This window comes from Oncorhynchus clarkii, chromosome 4 (assembly GCF_045791955.1).
Source record: "Oncorhynchus clarkii lewisi isolate Uvic-CL-2024 chromosome 4, UVic_Ocla_1.0, whole genome shotgun sequence".
Lineage (NCBI taxonomy): Eukaryota > Metazoa > Chordata > Actinopteri > Salmoniformes > Salmonidae > Oncorhynchus > Oncorhynchus clarkii.
This window is the reverse complement of record NC_092150.1, coordinates 91,647,058-91,663,257: the sequence shown is the minus strand read 5'-3', so window position 1 is coordinate 91,663,257 and position 16,200 is coordinate 91,647,058. Positions and strand designations below refer to the sequence as shown.

The window sequence follows — 16,200 nt, the reverse complement described above, 5'->3', positions numbered from 1 at the left end:
GCAATGTCCGGTCCACCACCACCAACAGCAGTATTATATTCTGCAGTCACATTCTGAAGAGGAGCACCAAATACAATAAAATAATAATATAATATAATATAATAAAATCTTTCGCTAGCTAGCTTAGCTAAACTTTTAGCTAGCCAACATTAACTTGGCTAGCTAGCTATAAAGCTTGGCTAGTTGATGTTGTTGCTAACTCAAGTTGACTTTTCAGTTTATAGAGGTGAATAATGAGCGCAAAGTAATCAATTACTTTGGTAAACAAACCACCATGGTCATACCACGTTTTATTAAGACCCTCGAACTCTCCAAATGCTTATATATTTTTTGGAGCAAATCTAAAATTTCCCTTCAGCTACCAAAAATCTCATCTGCACTGGCCGCCATCTTGCATTTCCCCAGTTCTGGTAGTCAGCATGAGGTCATTGGATTTCAAAAGTCCTATAAAACAATAACAAAAAAATCTTAGTGCTCAGATTCCGCTGAACACACAAGCTCACTCACTCACTTACTCACTCACTCACTCACTCACTCACTCACTCACTCACTCACACACACACAGAAACACAGACAAACACACACACACACACACACTTAACGCTTCTCTTGTTTTCTAGGCGATGGATCTGTACTACCATAGTGAACCAGACCCAGAGTACTACTGCTGTCCCAACGACTCTAGTAAGTCTGACTTACACCCTCTCCTCTCCCCTCCTCTCACCTTCTCCTCTCCTCTCCCCCCCTCTCACCCTCGCCTCTCCTCTCACCCTCTCCCCTCCTCTCACCCTCTCCTCTCCCCTCCTCCCCTCCTCTCCTCTCCTCTCACCCTCTCCTCTCCCCTCCTCTCACCCTCTGCTCTCCCCTCCTCTCACCCTCTCCCCTCCTCTCACCCTCTCCTCTCCCCTCCTCTCACCCTCTCCCCTCCTCTCACCCTCTCCTCTCCCCTCCTCTCACCCTCTCCTCTCCTCTCACCCTCTCCTCTCCCCTCCTCTATGGGATATGGGATATGACTCCTTACATCAGGCCAGTCAGGGAGACCATCTACTGGGATGTGGGATATGACTCCTTACATCAGGCCAGCCAGGGAGACTCTCTACTGGGATATGACTCCTTACATCAGGCCAGCCAGGGAGACCCTCTACTGGGATATGACTCCTTACATCAGGCCAGCCAGGGAGGCCCTCTACTGGGATATGGGATACGACTCCTTACATCAGGCCAGCCAGGGAGGCCCTCTACTGGGATATGACTCCTTACATCAGGCCAGCCAGGGAGATCCTCTACTGGGATATGGGATATGACTCCTTACATCAGGCCAGCCAGGGAGGCCCTCTACTGGGATATGAGATATGACTCCTTACATCAGGCCAGCCAGGGAGATCCTCTACTGGGATATGGGATATGACTCCTTACATCAGGCCAGGCAGGGAGACCCTCTACTGGGATATGAGATATGACTCCTTACATCAGGCCAGTCAGGGAGACCATCTACTGGGATGTGGGATATGACCCCTTACATCAGGCCAGCCAGGGAGACCCTCTACTGGGATATGACTCCTTACATCAGGCCAGCCAGGGAGGCCCTCTACTGGGATATGACTCCTTACATCAGGCCAGCCAGGGAGACTCTCTACTGGGATGTGACTCCTTTACATCAGGCCAGCCAGGGAGACTCTCTACTGGGATGTGACTCCTTTACATCAGGCCAGCCAGGGAGACTCTCTACTGGGATGTGACTCCTTTACATCAGGCCAGCCAGGGAGACCCTCTACTGGGATATGACTCCTTTACATCAGGCCAGCCAGGGAGACTCTCTACTGGGATGTGACTCCTTTACATCAGGCCAGCCAGGGAGACTCTCTACTGGGATGTGACTCCTTTACATCAGGCCAGCCAGGAAGACTCTCTACTGGGATGTGACTCCTTTACATCAGGCCAGCCAGGGAGACCCTCTACTGGGATATGACTCCTTTACATCAGGCCAGCCAGGGAGGCCCTCTACTGAGATGTGACTCCTTACATCAGGCCAGCCAGGGAGACTCTCTACTGGGATATGACTCCTTTACATCAGGCCAGCCAGGGAAGCCCTCTACTGGGATGTGACTCCTTACGTCAATATATTTTTGGCATGTTTTCTATCTGGTTTTGGTTGTTTAAGTTGACATTGAAAGTGTTCTTCCATCCCAAAAACTACTACTTAGATTACCCACCTAAGAATTTTATATACAGAAAAACAAACTGTAATTACCTCCAAATGGATAAACATTTAAGTGAACAGTAAATATTACACTTGTTGTATTACACAGCCTAGTGGTTAGAGTGGAGGGGCGGCAGGTAGCCTAGTGGTTAGAGTGGAGGGGCGGCAGGTAGCCTAGTGGTTAGAGTGGAGGGGCGGCAGGTAGCCTAGTGGTTAGAGTGGAGGGGCGGCAGGGTAGCCTAGTGGTTAGAGTGTAGGGGCGGCAGGGTAGCCTAGTGGTTAGAGTGGAGGGGCGGCAGGGTAGCCTAGTGGTTAGAGTGTAGAGGCGGCAGGGTAGCCTAGTGGTTAGAGTGGAGGGGCGGCAGGGTAGCCTAGTGGTTAGAGTGGAGGGGCGGCAGGTATCCTAGTGGTTAGAGTGTAGAGGCGGCAGGGTAGCCTAGTGGTTAGAGTGGAGGGGTGGCAGGGTAGCCTAGTGGTTAGAGTGGAGGGGCGGCAGGTATCCTAGTGGTTAGAGTGTAGAGGCGGCAGGGTAGCCTAGTGGTTAGAGTGGAGGGGCGGCAGGTAGCCTAGTGGTTAGAGTGGAGGGGCGGCAGGGTAGCCTAGTGGTTAGAGTGGAGGGGCGGCAGGGTAGCCTAGTGGTTAGAGTGTAGGGGTGGCAGGGTAGCCTAGTGGTTAGAGTGGAGGGGCGGCAGGGTAGCCTAGTGGTTAGAGTGGAGGGGCGGCAGGTTAGCCTAGTGGTTAGAGTGGAGGGGCGGCAGGGTAGCCTAGTGCTTAGAGTGTAGAGGCGGCAGGGTAGCCTAGTGGTTAGAGTGGAGGGGCGGCAGGGTAGCCTAGTGGTTAGAGTGGAGGGGCGGCAGGGTAGCCTAGGGGTTAGAGTGGAGGGGCGGCAGGGTAGCCTAGTGGTTAGAGTGGAGGGGCGGCAGGGTAGCCTAGTGGTTAGAGTGGAGGGGCGGCAGGGTAGCCTAGTGGTTAGAGTGTAGGGGCGGCAGGGTAGCCTAGTGGTTAGAGTGGAGGGGCGGCAGGGTAGCCTAGTGGTTAGAGTGTAGAGGCGGCAGGGTAGCCTATTGGTTAGAGTGTAGGGGCGGCAGGGTAGCCTAGTGGTTAGAGTGGAGGGGTGGCAGGGTAGCCTAGTGGTTAGAGTGTAGAGGTGGCAGGGTAGCCTAGTGGTTAGAGTGTAGAGGCGGCAGGGTAGCCTAGTGGTTAGAGTGGAGGGGCGGCAGGGTAGCCTAGTGGTTAGAGTGGAGGGGCGGCAGGGTAGCCTAGTGGTTAGAGTGGAGGGGCGGCAGGGTAGCCTAGTGGTTAGAGTGGAGGGGCGGCAGGGTAGCCTAGTGGTTAGAGTGTAGGGGCGGCAGGGTAGCCTAGTGGTTAGAGTGGAGGGGCGGCAGGGTAGCCTAGTGGTTAGAGTGTAGAGGCGGCAGGGTAGCCTAGTGGTTAGAGTGTAGGGGCGGCAGGGTAGCCTAGTGGTTACAGTGGAGGGGTGGCAGGGTAGCCTAGTGGTTAGAGTGGAGGGGCGGCAGGGTAGCCTAGTGGTTAGAGTGTTGGACTAGTAACCAGAAGGTTGTAAACTCAAGTCCCCGAGCTGACAAGGTACAAATCTGTCGTTCTGCCCCTGAACAGGCAGTTAACCCACTGTTCCTAGGCCATCATTGAAAATAAGAATTTGTTCTTAACTGACTTATATATATTTAAAAAAAAACACTCATAAGTTTGAAAAGAATATCATCAAATATCATATTATGTCTCTCTCAATCTATCTGTCTCAGACTGTTTATCTCTGTGAGGCTAGTTGTTGTTTCTGGCCCCTGAGTCTTTGAGCAATTCAATATGAACTTGATAGGGATCTAATTTTAGACTGTTTTTCATGAATGGTCATTATAGCCCTGTAGGTGGGCACTACCCAGTAGAGAAGATTTACATGTAAAATTGAAGCATGGGGGGAGAAAGAGGAAGAAGGGAGGAAGAGGAAGACGGGGGGGGGGGGGGAATGTATGAATTACCCTCAATCCACCATGCAGGGTAATTCATTGAACGTTTGACTTCATCTCAAATGGTACCTGTAGATATCCACCACGCATTCTGAGCGCAAACACGTCCGATTGTCTGAAACCGCAGGCTTGTCAAATAAACGTCACGGTCTGCCGCTCAGAATGCGCGTTGACGCTGGAACACGCCCATGCGGTCTGGGGTCGAATACCATGACACACTCCGGAATAGAGAGACTGCAGTCAGCCTTCTTCCCTCGCGCCCTCCTCCCTTTCTCGCTCTCCTATAGAAGAAGTCCAACACAGAGCTCTACAGTACAGCTCTGAACCAGGCCGTGCAGATTATAGCCTGTAGCCATGATAAATAATAAGGAACACAGACACACAGCTCTGTTGATGACCTTTGAACATGAGGACTAAGGAGCTTTACTCACTGGTAGGATTCTATCTACGCTTGAACAAGAGACCGTATTCATTCAACTCTCTCAGAGAGAGAGACTTTTACAATAACTTTTACTCAGAGAGAGAGAGAAAGAAAGAGAGAGAAAGAAAGAGACAGAGAGAGATGGAGTGAGAGAGATGGAGTGAGAGAGAGAGAGATACAGAGGAAGAGGGAGAGAGGGAGACAGAGAGCGAGGGAGACAGAGAGAGATACAGAGGAAGAGAGAGAGAGGGAGACAGAGAGAGAGAGAGAGGGAGACAGAGGAAGAGAGAGAGAGATACAGAGGAAGAGAGAGAGAGGGAGACAGAGAGAGAGGGAGACAGAGGAAGAGAGAGAGAGATACAGAGGAAGAGAGAGAGAGGGAGACAGAGAGAGAGGGAGACAGTGAGAGAGAGACAGAGGAAGACAGAGAGAGAGACAGAGAGAGAGGCCAGAGAGGGAGAGAGAGGGAGACAGAGAGAGACAGAGGAAGAGAGAGAGAAGGAATATATTTTACTGTGGGTTTTCCATCTTTTTCATGTTTTTCCCCCTTCTCCCTTGTGTTCTTTCTCTCACAGCGTTTATGAAACAGAGAAGATTGGGGCTGAATGACTCCATTCAGAGGCTGGCCACTAGTAACTCCGACACCTGCAAACAGTGAGGGACTTGATTCAGAACGTTTAGTTTCTTTTTGTACTTTTGTTGTTTTCTTTTTAATGTTTTCACTAGGTTTTACGTCACTAGGCCTACCCCTTTATAGTGGGCTGTTTGTCAGTATGTCATTACTGCATGTTAAAGACTGAACAACAACTATGTGTTCTGACTAACCATATTGATATTGCTTTTAAAGCATACACTTATTGTACCCAAAGGTGGATTATGGTTGATATATTGGACAAGGATCTATCTCAACTGTCCCTCTCCCTCTCTGTCTCTGTCTCTGTGTCTCTCTCTCTGTCTCTGTGTATCTCTCTCTCTCCAGTCCTGAGGTTCAGTCCATTGTCAACTTGGCTCCCCAACAACAGGAGGCTGAACTCATGAACTCGAATCCCTCTCCCCCTGTAAGTAGAAATGTCCCCTCTCCTCCTGTAAGTAGAAATGTCCCCTCTCCTCCTGTAAGTAGAAATGTCACCTCTACTCATGTAAGTAGAAATGTCCCCTCTACTCCTGTAAGTAGAAATGTCTCCTCTCCTCCTGTAAGTAGAAATGCCCCCTCTCCTCCTGTAAGTAGAAATGTCCCCTCTCCCCCCATAAAGACCAGGGTGTCTTTATTTAGACAGGGAGTCAATGCTGAGACAAGGGTGTCTTTATTTAGACAGGGAGTCAATGCTGAGACCAGTATGTTTATTTAGACAGGGAGTCAATGCTGAGACCAGTATGTTTATTTAGACAGGGAGTCAATGCTGAGACCAAGGTGTCTTTATTTAGACAGGGAGTCAATGCTGAGACCAGGGTGTCTTTATTTAGACAGGGAGTCAATGCTGAGACCAGTATCTTTATTTAGACAGAGAGACAATACTGAAATCAGTATGTTTATTTAGACAGTGAGTCAATACTGAAACCAGTATGTTTATTTAGACAGGGAGTCAATGCTGAGACCAAGGTGTCTTTATTTAGACAGAGTCAATGCTGAAACCAGTATGTTTATTTAGACAGGGAGTCAATGCTGAGACCAAGGGGTCTTTATTTAGACAGAGTCAATGCTGAAACCAGTATGTTTATTTAGACAGGGAGTCAATGCTGAGACCAAGGGGTCTTTATTTAGACAGAGTCAATGCTGAAACCAGTATGTTTATTTAGACAGGGAGTCAATGCTGAGACCAAGGTGTCTTTATTTAGACAGGGAGTCAATGCTGAGACCAAGGGGTCTTTATTTAGACAGGGAGTCAATGCTGAAACCAGTATGTTTATTTAGACAGGGAGTCAATGCTGAGACCAAGGGGTCTTTATTTAGACAGGGAGTCAATGCTGAGACCAGGGTGTCTTTATTTAGACAGGGAGTCAATGCTGAGACCAAGGGGTCTTTATTTAGACAGGGAGTCAATGCTGAGACCAAGGTGTCTTTATTTAGACAGAGAGTCAATGCTGAGTCCAGTATGTTTATTTAGACAGGGAGTCAATGCTGAGACCAGGGTGTCTTTATTTAGACAGGGAGTCAATGCTGAGACCAATATGTTTATTTAGACAGGGAGTCAATGCTGAGACCAATATGTTTATTTAGACAGGGAGTCAATGCTGAGACCAGTATGTTTATTTAGACAGGGAGTCAATGCTGAGACCAGTATGTTTACTTAGACAGGGAGTCAATGCTGGGACCAGTATGTTTATTTAGACAGAGAGTCAATGCTGAGACCAAGGTGTCTTTATTTAGACAGGGAGTCAATGCTGAGAGGTTTCTTTTCCAGGTGAGCCCTGTATAGCCCCATAATGCACATACAAATGCAATAAACACATTAAACTACATGTAGCATTGAGCCAGTAACCTAAAGGATGTTAGTTCAAATCCCAGAGCCAACAATGTGAATCATCTGCCGATGTACTCTTGAGCAAGGCACTTAGCCCTAATTGCACCTGGGTCACCGCCAATAATGGCTGCCCCCTGGCCGTGACCCCACTCTCAAAGGGCGTCTCAAGGGGAGTTGGGATATGCAAAATGTTTTTTTATCTTCCACACATACAGGTTAACCACTTGTACGTGCTGTGAAAGGGGACAAATATAAGCAGTGGCGATGCGTCCAGCAGATGGCGGTGTTTTTCATGTAATTTTGTCATTGATTCATTCACATTAGTGTATTATATCAGTTAGCAAACAGTGTAAACTAAGTCAACCCACTGAGAGCAAGGTTACTTCTGTCCTCTTGGTTGCTGTGGTAAACTAAGTCAACCCACTGAGAGCCAGGTTACTTCTGTCCTCTTGGGTGCTGTGGTAAACTAAGTCAACCCACTGAGAGCCAGGTTACTTCTGTCCCCTTGGGTGCTGTGGTAAACTAAGTCAACCCACTGAGAGCCAGGTTACTTCTGTCCCCTTGGGTGCTGTGGTAAACTAAGTCAACCCACTGAGAGCCAGGTTACTTCTGTCCTCTTGGGTGCTGTGGTAAACTAAGTCAACCCACTGAGAGCCAGGCTACTTCTGTCCTCTTGGGTGCTGTGGTAAACTAAGTCAACCCACTGAGAGCCAGGTTACTTCTGTCCCCTTGGGTGCTGTGGTAAACTAAGTCAACCCACTGAGAGCCAGGTTACTTCTGTCCCCTTGGGTGCTGTGGTAAACTAAGTCAACCCACTGAGAGCCAGGTTACTTCTGTCCTCTTGGGTGCTGTGGTAAACTAAGTCAACCCACTGAGAGCCAGGTTACTTCTGTCCTCTTGGGTGCTGTGGTAAACTAAGTCAACCCACTGAGAGCCAGGTTACTTCTGTCCCCTTGGGTGCTGTGGTAAACTAAGTCAACCCACTGAGAGCCAGGTTACTTCTGTCCCCTTGGGTGCTGTGGTAAACTAAGTCAACCCACTGAGAGCCAGGTTACTTCTGTCCCCTTGGGTGCTGTGGTAAACTAAGTCAACCCACTGAGAGCCAGGTTACTTCTGTCCCCTTGGGTGCTGTGGTAAACTAAGTCAACCCACTGAGAGCCAGGTTACTTCTGTCCCCTTGGGTGCTGTGGTAAACTAAGTCAACCCACGGAGAGCCAGGTTACTTCTGTCCCCTTGGGTGCTGTGGTAAACTAAGTCAACCCACTGAGAGCCAGGTTACTTCTGTCCCCTTGAGTGCTGTGGTAAACTAAGTCAACCCACTGAGAGCCAGGTTACTTCTGTCCCCTTGGGTGCTGTGGTAAACTAAGTCAACCCACTGAGAGCCAGGTTACTTCTGTCCTCTTGGGTGCTGTGGTAAACTAAGTCAACCCACTGAGAGCCAGGTTACTTCTGTCCTCTTGGGTGCTGTGGTAAACTAAGTCAACCCACTGAGAGCCAGGTTACTTCTGTCCCCTTGGGTGCTGTGGTAAACTAAGTCAACCCACTGAGAGCCAGGTTACTTCTGTCCCCTTGGGTGCTGTGGTAAACTAAGTCAACCCACTGAGAGCCAGGTTACTTCTGTCCTCTTGGGTGCTGTGGTAAACTAAGTCAACCCACTGAGAGCCAGGCTACTTCTGTCCTCTTGGGTGCTGTGGTAAACTAAGTCAACCCACTGAGAGCCAGGTTACTTCTGTCCCCTTGGGTGCTGTGGTAAACTAAGTCAACCCACTGAGAGCCAGGTTACTTCTGTCCCCTTGGGTGCTGTGGTAAACTAAGTCAACCCACTGAGAGCCAGGTTACTTCTGTCCTCTTGGGTGCTGTGGTAAACTAAGTCAACCCACTGAGAGCCAGGTTACTTCTGTCCCCTTGGGTGCTGTGGTAAACTAAGTCAACCCACTGAGAGCCAGGTTACTTCTGTCCCCTTGGGTGCTGTGGTAAACTAAGTCAACCCACTGAGAGCCAGGTTACTTCTGTCCCCTTGGGTGCTGTGGTAAACTAAGTCAACCCACTGAGAGCCAGGTTACTTCTGTCCCCTTGGGTGCTGTGGTAAACTAAGTCAACCCACTGAGAGCCAGGTTACTTCTGTCCCCTTGGGTGCTGTGGTAAACTAAGTCAACGCACGGAGAGCCAGGTTACTTCTGTCCCCTTGGGTGCTGTGGTAAACTAAGTCAACCCACTGAGAGCCAGGTTACTTCTGTCCCCTTGAGTGCTGTGGTAAACTAAGTCAACCCACTGAGAGCCAGGTTACTTCTGTCCCCTTGGGTGCTGTGGTAAACTAAGTCAACCCACTGAGAGCCAGGTTACTTCTGTCCCCTTGGGTGCTGTGGTAAACTAAGTCAACCCACTGAGAGCCAGGTTACTTCTGTCCTCTTGGGTGCTGTGGTAAACTAAGTCAACCCACTGAGAGCCAGGTTACTTCTGTCCCCTTGGGTGCTGTGGTAAACTAAGTCAACCCACTGAGAGCCAGGTTACTTCTGTCCTCTTGGGTGCTGTGGTAAACCAAGTCAACCCACTGAGAGCCAGGTTACTTCTGTCCTCTTGGGTGCTGTGGTAAACTAAGTCAACCCACTGAGAGCCAGGTTACTTCTGTCCCCTTGGGTGCTGTGGTAAACTAAGTCAACCCACTGAGAGCCAGGTTACTTCTGTCCTCTTGGGTGCTGTGGTAAACTAAGTCAACCCACTGAGAGCCAGGTTACTTCTGTCCTCTTGGGTGCTGTGGTAAACTAAGTCAACCCACTGAGAGCCAGGTTACTTCTGTCCTCTTGGGTGCTGTGGTAAACTAAGTCAACCCACTGAGAGCCAGGTTACTTCTGTCCCCTTGGGTGCTGTGGCAAACTAAGTCAACCCACTGAGAGCCAGGTTACTTCTGTCCTCTTGGGTGCTGTGGTAAACTAAGTCAACCCACTGAGAGCCAGGTAACTTCTGACCTCTTGGGTGCTGTGGTAAACTAAGTCAACCCACTGAGAGCCAGGTAACTTCTGACCTCTTGGGTGCTGTGGTAAACTAAGTCAACCCACTGAGAGCCAGGTTACTTCTGTCCCCTTGGGTGCTGTGGTAAACTAAGTCAACCCACTGAGAGCCAGGTTACTTCTGTCCTCTTGGGTGCTGTGGTAAACTAAGCAGTGGCTAACGTCTGATTTGAGGTGACTTTACAATGTAAAAGTTTGATGTCAGACTGTAATACCCTTGAAACTGTTATTATGTCTAGTAGTTCATGTCTGATGTCAGACTGTAATACACTTGAAACTGTAACTATGTCTAGTAGTTCATGTCTGATGTCAGACTGTAATACACTTGAAACTGTAACTATGTCTAGTAGTTCATGTCTGATGTCAGACTGTAATACACTTGAAACTGTTATTATGTCTAGTAGTTCATGTCTGATGTCAGACTGTAATACACTTGAAACTGTAACTATGTCTAGTAGTTCATGTCTGATGTCAGACTGTAATACACTTGAAACTGTAACTATGTCTAGTAGTTCATGTCTGATGTCAGACTGTAATACCCTTGAAACTGTAACTATGTATTCTCGTTGCCTTATTCATAACCGGAGCGTCATGGTAACAGACAGACTCTCTCAGAACGGTGTTTTGGCTGCGTCCCAATACTCTAAGAATGCAGCTATATTGTAGTAGTATAGTAGTACAGAATATATTGTAGTAGTATAGTAGTGCAGAATATATTGTAGTAGTGCAGAATATATTGTAGTAGTGCAGAATATATTGTAGTAGTACAGTAGTGTAGAATATATTGTAGTAGTATAGTAGTACAGAATATATTGTAGTAGTATAGTAGTACAGAATATATTGTAGTAGTATAGTAGTGTAGAATATATTGTAGTAGTATAGTAGTGTAGAATATATTGTAGTAGTATAGTAGTACAGAATATATTGTAGTAGTACAGTAGTGCAGAATATATTGTAGTAGTATAGTAGTGTAGAATATATTGTAGTAGTATAGTAGTACAGAATATATTGTAGTAGTATAGTAGTACAGAATATATTGTAGTAGTACAGTAGTGTAGAATATATTGTAGTAGTATAGTAGTGTAGAATATATTGTAGTAGTATAGTAGTACAGAATATATTGTAGTAGTATAGTAGTGCAGAATATATTGTAGTAGTATAGTAGTACAGAATATATTGTAGTAGTATAGTAGTACAGAATATATTGTAGTAGTATAGTAGTGTAGAATATATTGTAGTAGTATAGTAGTACAGAATATATTGTAGTAGTATAGTATTAGACCCATTCAGAATATATTGTAGTAGTATAGTAGTACAGAATATATTGTAGTAATATAGTATTAGACCCATTCAGAATATATTGTAGTAGTATAGTAGTGCAGAATATATTGTAGTAGTATAGTAGTGTAGAATATATTGTAGTAGTTACAGTAGTGTAGAATATATTGTAGTAATACAGTAGTGTAGAATATATTGTAGTAGTACAGTAGTGCAGAATATATTGTAGTAGTATAGTAGTGTAGAATATATTGTAGTAGTATAGTAGTGCAGAATATATTGTAGTAGTATAGTAGTGTAGAATATATTGTAGTAGTATAGTAGTGTAGAATATATTGTAGTAGTACAGTAGTGTAGAATATATTGTAGTAGTATAGTAGTACAGAATATATTGTAGTAGTATAGTAGTGTAGAATATATTGTAGTAGTTACAGTAGTGTAGAATATATTGTAGTAATACAGTAGTGTAGAATATATTGTAGTAGTACAGTAGTGCAGAATATATTGTAGTAGTATAGTAGTGTAGAATATATTGTAGTAGTATAGTAGTGCAGAATATATTGTAGTAGTATAGTAGTGTAGAATATATTGTAGTAGTATAGTAGTGTAGAATATATTGTAGTAGTACAGTAGTGTAGAATATATTGTAGTAGTACAGTAGTGTAGAATATATTGTAGTAGTATAGTAGTGTAGAATATATTGTAGTAGTATAGTAGTACAGAATATATTGTAGTAGTATAGTAGTACAGAATATATTGTAGTAGTACAGTAGTGCAGAATATATTGTAGTAGTATAGTAGTACAGAATATATTGTAGTAGTATAGTAGTACAGAATATATTGTAGTAGTATAGTATTAGACCCATTCAGAATATATTGTAGTAGTATAGTAGTACAGAATATATTGTAGTAATATAGTATTAGACCCATTCAGAATATATTGTAGTAGTATAGTAGTGCAGAATATATTGTAGTAGTATAGTAGTAGACTCATGCAGAATATATTGTAGTAGTATAGTAGTACAGAATATATTGTAGTAATATAGTATTAGACCCATTAAGAATATATTGTAGTAGTATAGTAGTGCAGAATATATTGTAGTAATATAGTATTAGACCCATTAAGAATATATTGTAGTAGTATAGTATTAGACCCATTAAGAATATATTGTAGTAGTATAGTAGTACAGAATATATTGTAGTAGTACAGTAGTGCAGAATATATTGTAGTAATATAGTATTAGACCCATTAAGAATATATTGTAGTAGTATAGTATTAGACCCATTAAGAATATATTGTAGTAGTATAGTATTAGACCCATTAAGAATATATTGTAGTAATATAGTATTAGACCCATTAAGAATATATTGTAGTAGTATAGTATTAGACCCATTAAGAATATATTGTAGTAGTATAGTAGTGTAGAATATATTGTAGTAGTATAGTAGTGCAGAATATATTGTAGTAGTACAGTAGTGTAGAATATATTGTAGTAGTACAGTAGTGCAGAATATATTGTAGTAGTATAGTAGTGTAGAATATATTGTAGTAGTATAGTAGTGTAGAATATATTGTAGTAGTGCAGAATATATTGTAGTAGACCCATGCAGAATATCTTGTAGTAGTACAGTAGTGTAGAATATATTGTAGTAGTATAGTAGTGTAGAATATATTGTAGTAGTGCAGAATATATTGTAGTAGACCCATGCAGAATATATTGTAGTAGTATAGTAGTGTAGAATATATTGTAGTAGTATAGTAGTGTAGAATATATTGTAGTAGTATAGTAGTGTAGAATATATTGTAGTAGTATAGTAGTGTAGAATATATTGTAGTAGTATAGTAGTGTAGAATATATTGTAGTAGTGCAGAATATATTGTAGTAGACCCATGCAGAATATATTGTAGTAGTACAGTAGTGCAGAATATATTGTAGTAGTATAGTAGTGCAGAATATATTGTAGTAGTACAGTAGTGCAGAATATATTGTAGTAGTATAGTAGTGCAGAATATATTGTAGTAGTACAGTAGTGCAGAATATATTGTAGTAGTACAGTAGTGCAGAATATATTGTAGTAGTACAGTAGTGCAGAATATATTGTAGTAGTATAGTAGTGTAGAATATATTGTAGTAGTGCAGTAGTGTAGAATATATTGTAGTAGTACAGTAGTGTAGAATATATTGTAGTAGTGCAGAATATATTGTAGTAGTACAGTAGTGCAGAATATATTGTAGTAGTATAGTAGTGCAGAATATATTGTAGTAGTGCAGTAGTGTAGAATATATTGTAGTAGTACAGTAGTGTAGAATATATTGTAGTAGTGCAGAATATATTGTAGTAGTACAGTAGTGCAGAATATATTGTAGTAGTATAGTAGTGTAGAATATATTGTAGTAGTGCAGTAGTGCAGAATATATTGTAGTAGTATGGTAGTGTAGAATATATTGTAGTAGTACTGTAGTGTAGAATATATTGTAGTAGTGCAGAATATATTGTAGTAGTACAGTAGTGTAGAATATATTGTAGTAGTACAGTAGTGTAGAATATATTGTAGTAGTACAGTAGTGTAGAATATATTGTAGTAGACCCATGCAGAATATATTGTAGTAGTATAGTAGTGCAGAATATATTGTAGTAGTATAGTAGTGTAGAATATATTGTAGTAGTACAGTAGTGCAGAATATATTGTAGTAGACCCATGCAGAATATATTGTAGTAGTACAGTAGTGTAGAATATATTGTAGTAGTGCAGTAGTGTAGAATATATTGTAGTAGTACAGTAGTGTAGAATATATTGTAGTAGTGCAGAATATATTGTAGTAGACCCATGCAGAATATATTGTAGTAGTACAGTAGTGTAGAATATATTGTAGTAGTGCAGTAGTGTAGAATATATTGTAGTAGTATAGTAGTGTAGAATATATTGTAGTAGTATAGTAGTGTAGAATATATTGTAGTAGTATAGTAGTGTAGAATATATTGTAGTAGTACAGTAGTGCAGAATATATTGTAGTAGTACAGTAGTACAGAATATATTGTAGTAGTACAGTAGTGCAGAATATATTGTAGTAGTACAGTAGTACAGAATATATTGTAGTAGTACAGTAGTGCAGAATATATTGTAGTAGTACAGTAGTGCAGAATATATTGTAGTAGTACAGTAGTACAGAATATATTGTAGTAGTACAGAATATATTGTAGTAGTACAGTAGTGCAGAATATATTGTAGTAGTACAGTAGTGCAGAATATATTGTAGTAGTTACAGTAGTGTAGAATATATTGTAGTAGTACAGTAGTGTAGAATATATTGTAGTAGTATAGTAGTGCAGAATATATTGTAGTAGTATAGTAGTGCAGAATATATTGTAGTAGTTACAGTAGTGTAGAATATATTGTAGTAGTACAGTAGTGTAGAATATATTGTTGTAGTATAGTAGTGCAGAATATATTGTAGTAGTATAGTAGTGCAGAATATATTGTAGTAGTATAGTAGTGTAGAATATATTGTAGTAGTACAGTAGTGCAGAATATATTGTAGTAGTACAGTAGTGCAGAATATATTGTAGTAGTACAGTAGTGCAGAATATATTGTAGTAGTATAGTAGTGTAGAATATATTGTAGTAGTATAGTAGTGTAGAATATATTGTAGTAGTATAGTAGTGTAGAATATATTGTAGTAGTATAGTAGTGCAGAATATATTGTAGTAGTATAGTAGTGCAGAATATATTGTAGTAGTATAGTAGTGTAGAATATATTGTAGTAGTACAGTAGTGCAGAATATATTGTAGTAGTATAGTAGTGCAGAATATATTGTAGTAGTATAGTAGTGTAGAATATATTGTAGTAGTATAGTAGTGTAGAATATATTGTAGTAGTATAGTAGTACAGAATATATTGTAGTAGTATAGTAGTGTAGAATATATTGTAGTAGTATAGTAGTACAGAATATATTGTAGTAGTATAGTAGTGCAGAATATATTGTAGTAGTACAGTAGTGTAGAATATATTGTAGTAGTATAGTAGTACAGAATATATTGTAGTAGTACAGTAGTGCAGAATATATTGTAGTAGTATAGTAGTACAGAATATATTGTAGTAGTACAGTAGTGTAGAATATATTGTAGTAGTGCAGAATATATTGTAGTAGTACAGCAGGTAGACTAGTGGTTAGAGTGTTGGACTAGTAACCAGCAGGTAGCCTAGTGGTTAGAGTGTTGGACTAGTAACCAGCAGGTAGCCTAGTGGTTAGAGTGTTGGACTAGTAACCAGCAGGTAGCCTAGTGGTTAGTGTGTTGGACTAGTAACCAGCAGGTAGCCTAGTGGTTAGAGTGTTGGACTAGTAACCAGCAGGTAGCCTAGTGGTTAGAGTGTTGGACTAGTAACCAGCAGGTAGCCTAGTGGTTAGAGTGTTGGACTAGTAACCAGCAGGTAGCCTAGTGGTTAGTGTGTTGGACTAGTAACCAGCAGGTAGACTAGTGGTTAGAGTGTTGGACTAGTAACCAGCAGGTAGCCTAGTGGTTAGTGTGTTGGACTAGTAACCAGCAGGTAGCCTAGTGGTTAGTGTGTTGGACTAGTAACCAGCAGGTAGCCTAGTGGTTAGTGTGTTGGACTAGTAACCAGCAGGTAGACTAGTGGTTAGTGTGTTGGACTAGTAACCTGCAGGTAGACTAGTGGTTAGCGTGTTGGACTAGTAACCAGCAGGTAGACTAGTGGTTAGTGTGTTGGACTAGTAGCCAGCAGGTAGCCTAGTGGTTAGTGTGTTGGACTAGTAACCAGCAGGTAGACTAGTGGTTAGCGTGTTGGACTAGTAACCAGCAGGTAGACTAGTGGTTAGTGTGTT

At 42.6% G+C, this 16,200-nt stretch overlaps 1 protein-coding gene across 1 annotated transcript in view; it reads left to right on the top strand.

Moving 5' to 3' along the window:
* The first annotated feature begins 641 nt into the window (after positions 1-641).
* LOC139407914 (serine/threonine-protein kinase Sgk1-like) overlaps positions 642-16,200 on the top strand; it is a 33,594-nt gene continuing 18,035 nt past the window's right edge. Inside the window, exons 1-3 of the mRNA XM_071151793.1 lie at positions 642-684; positions 5,182-5,260; positions 5,586-5,664. Coding sequence (XP_071007894.1) covers positions 5,187-5,260; positions 5,586-5,664 — 153 coding nt within the window. The 5' untranslated portion in view covers positions 642-684; positions 5,182-5,186. The remainder of the gene's footprint in view (positions 685-5,181; positions 5,261-5,585; positions 5,665-16,200) is intronic.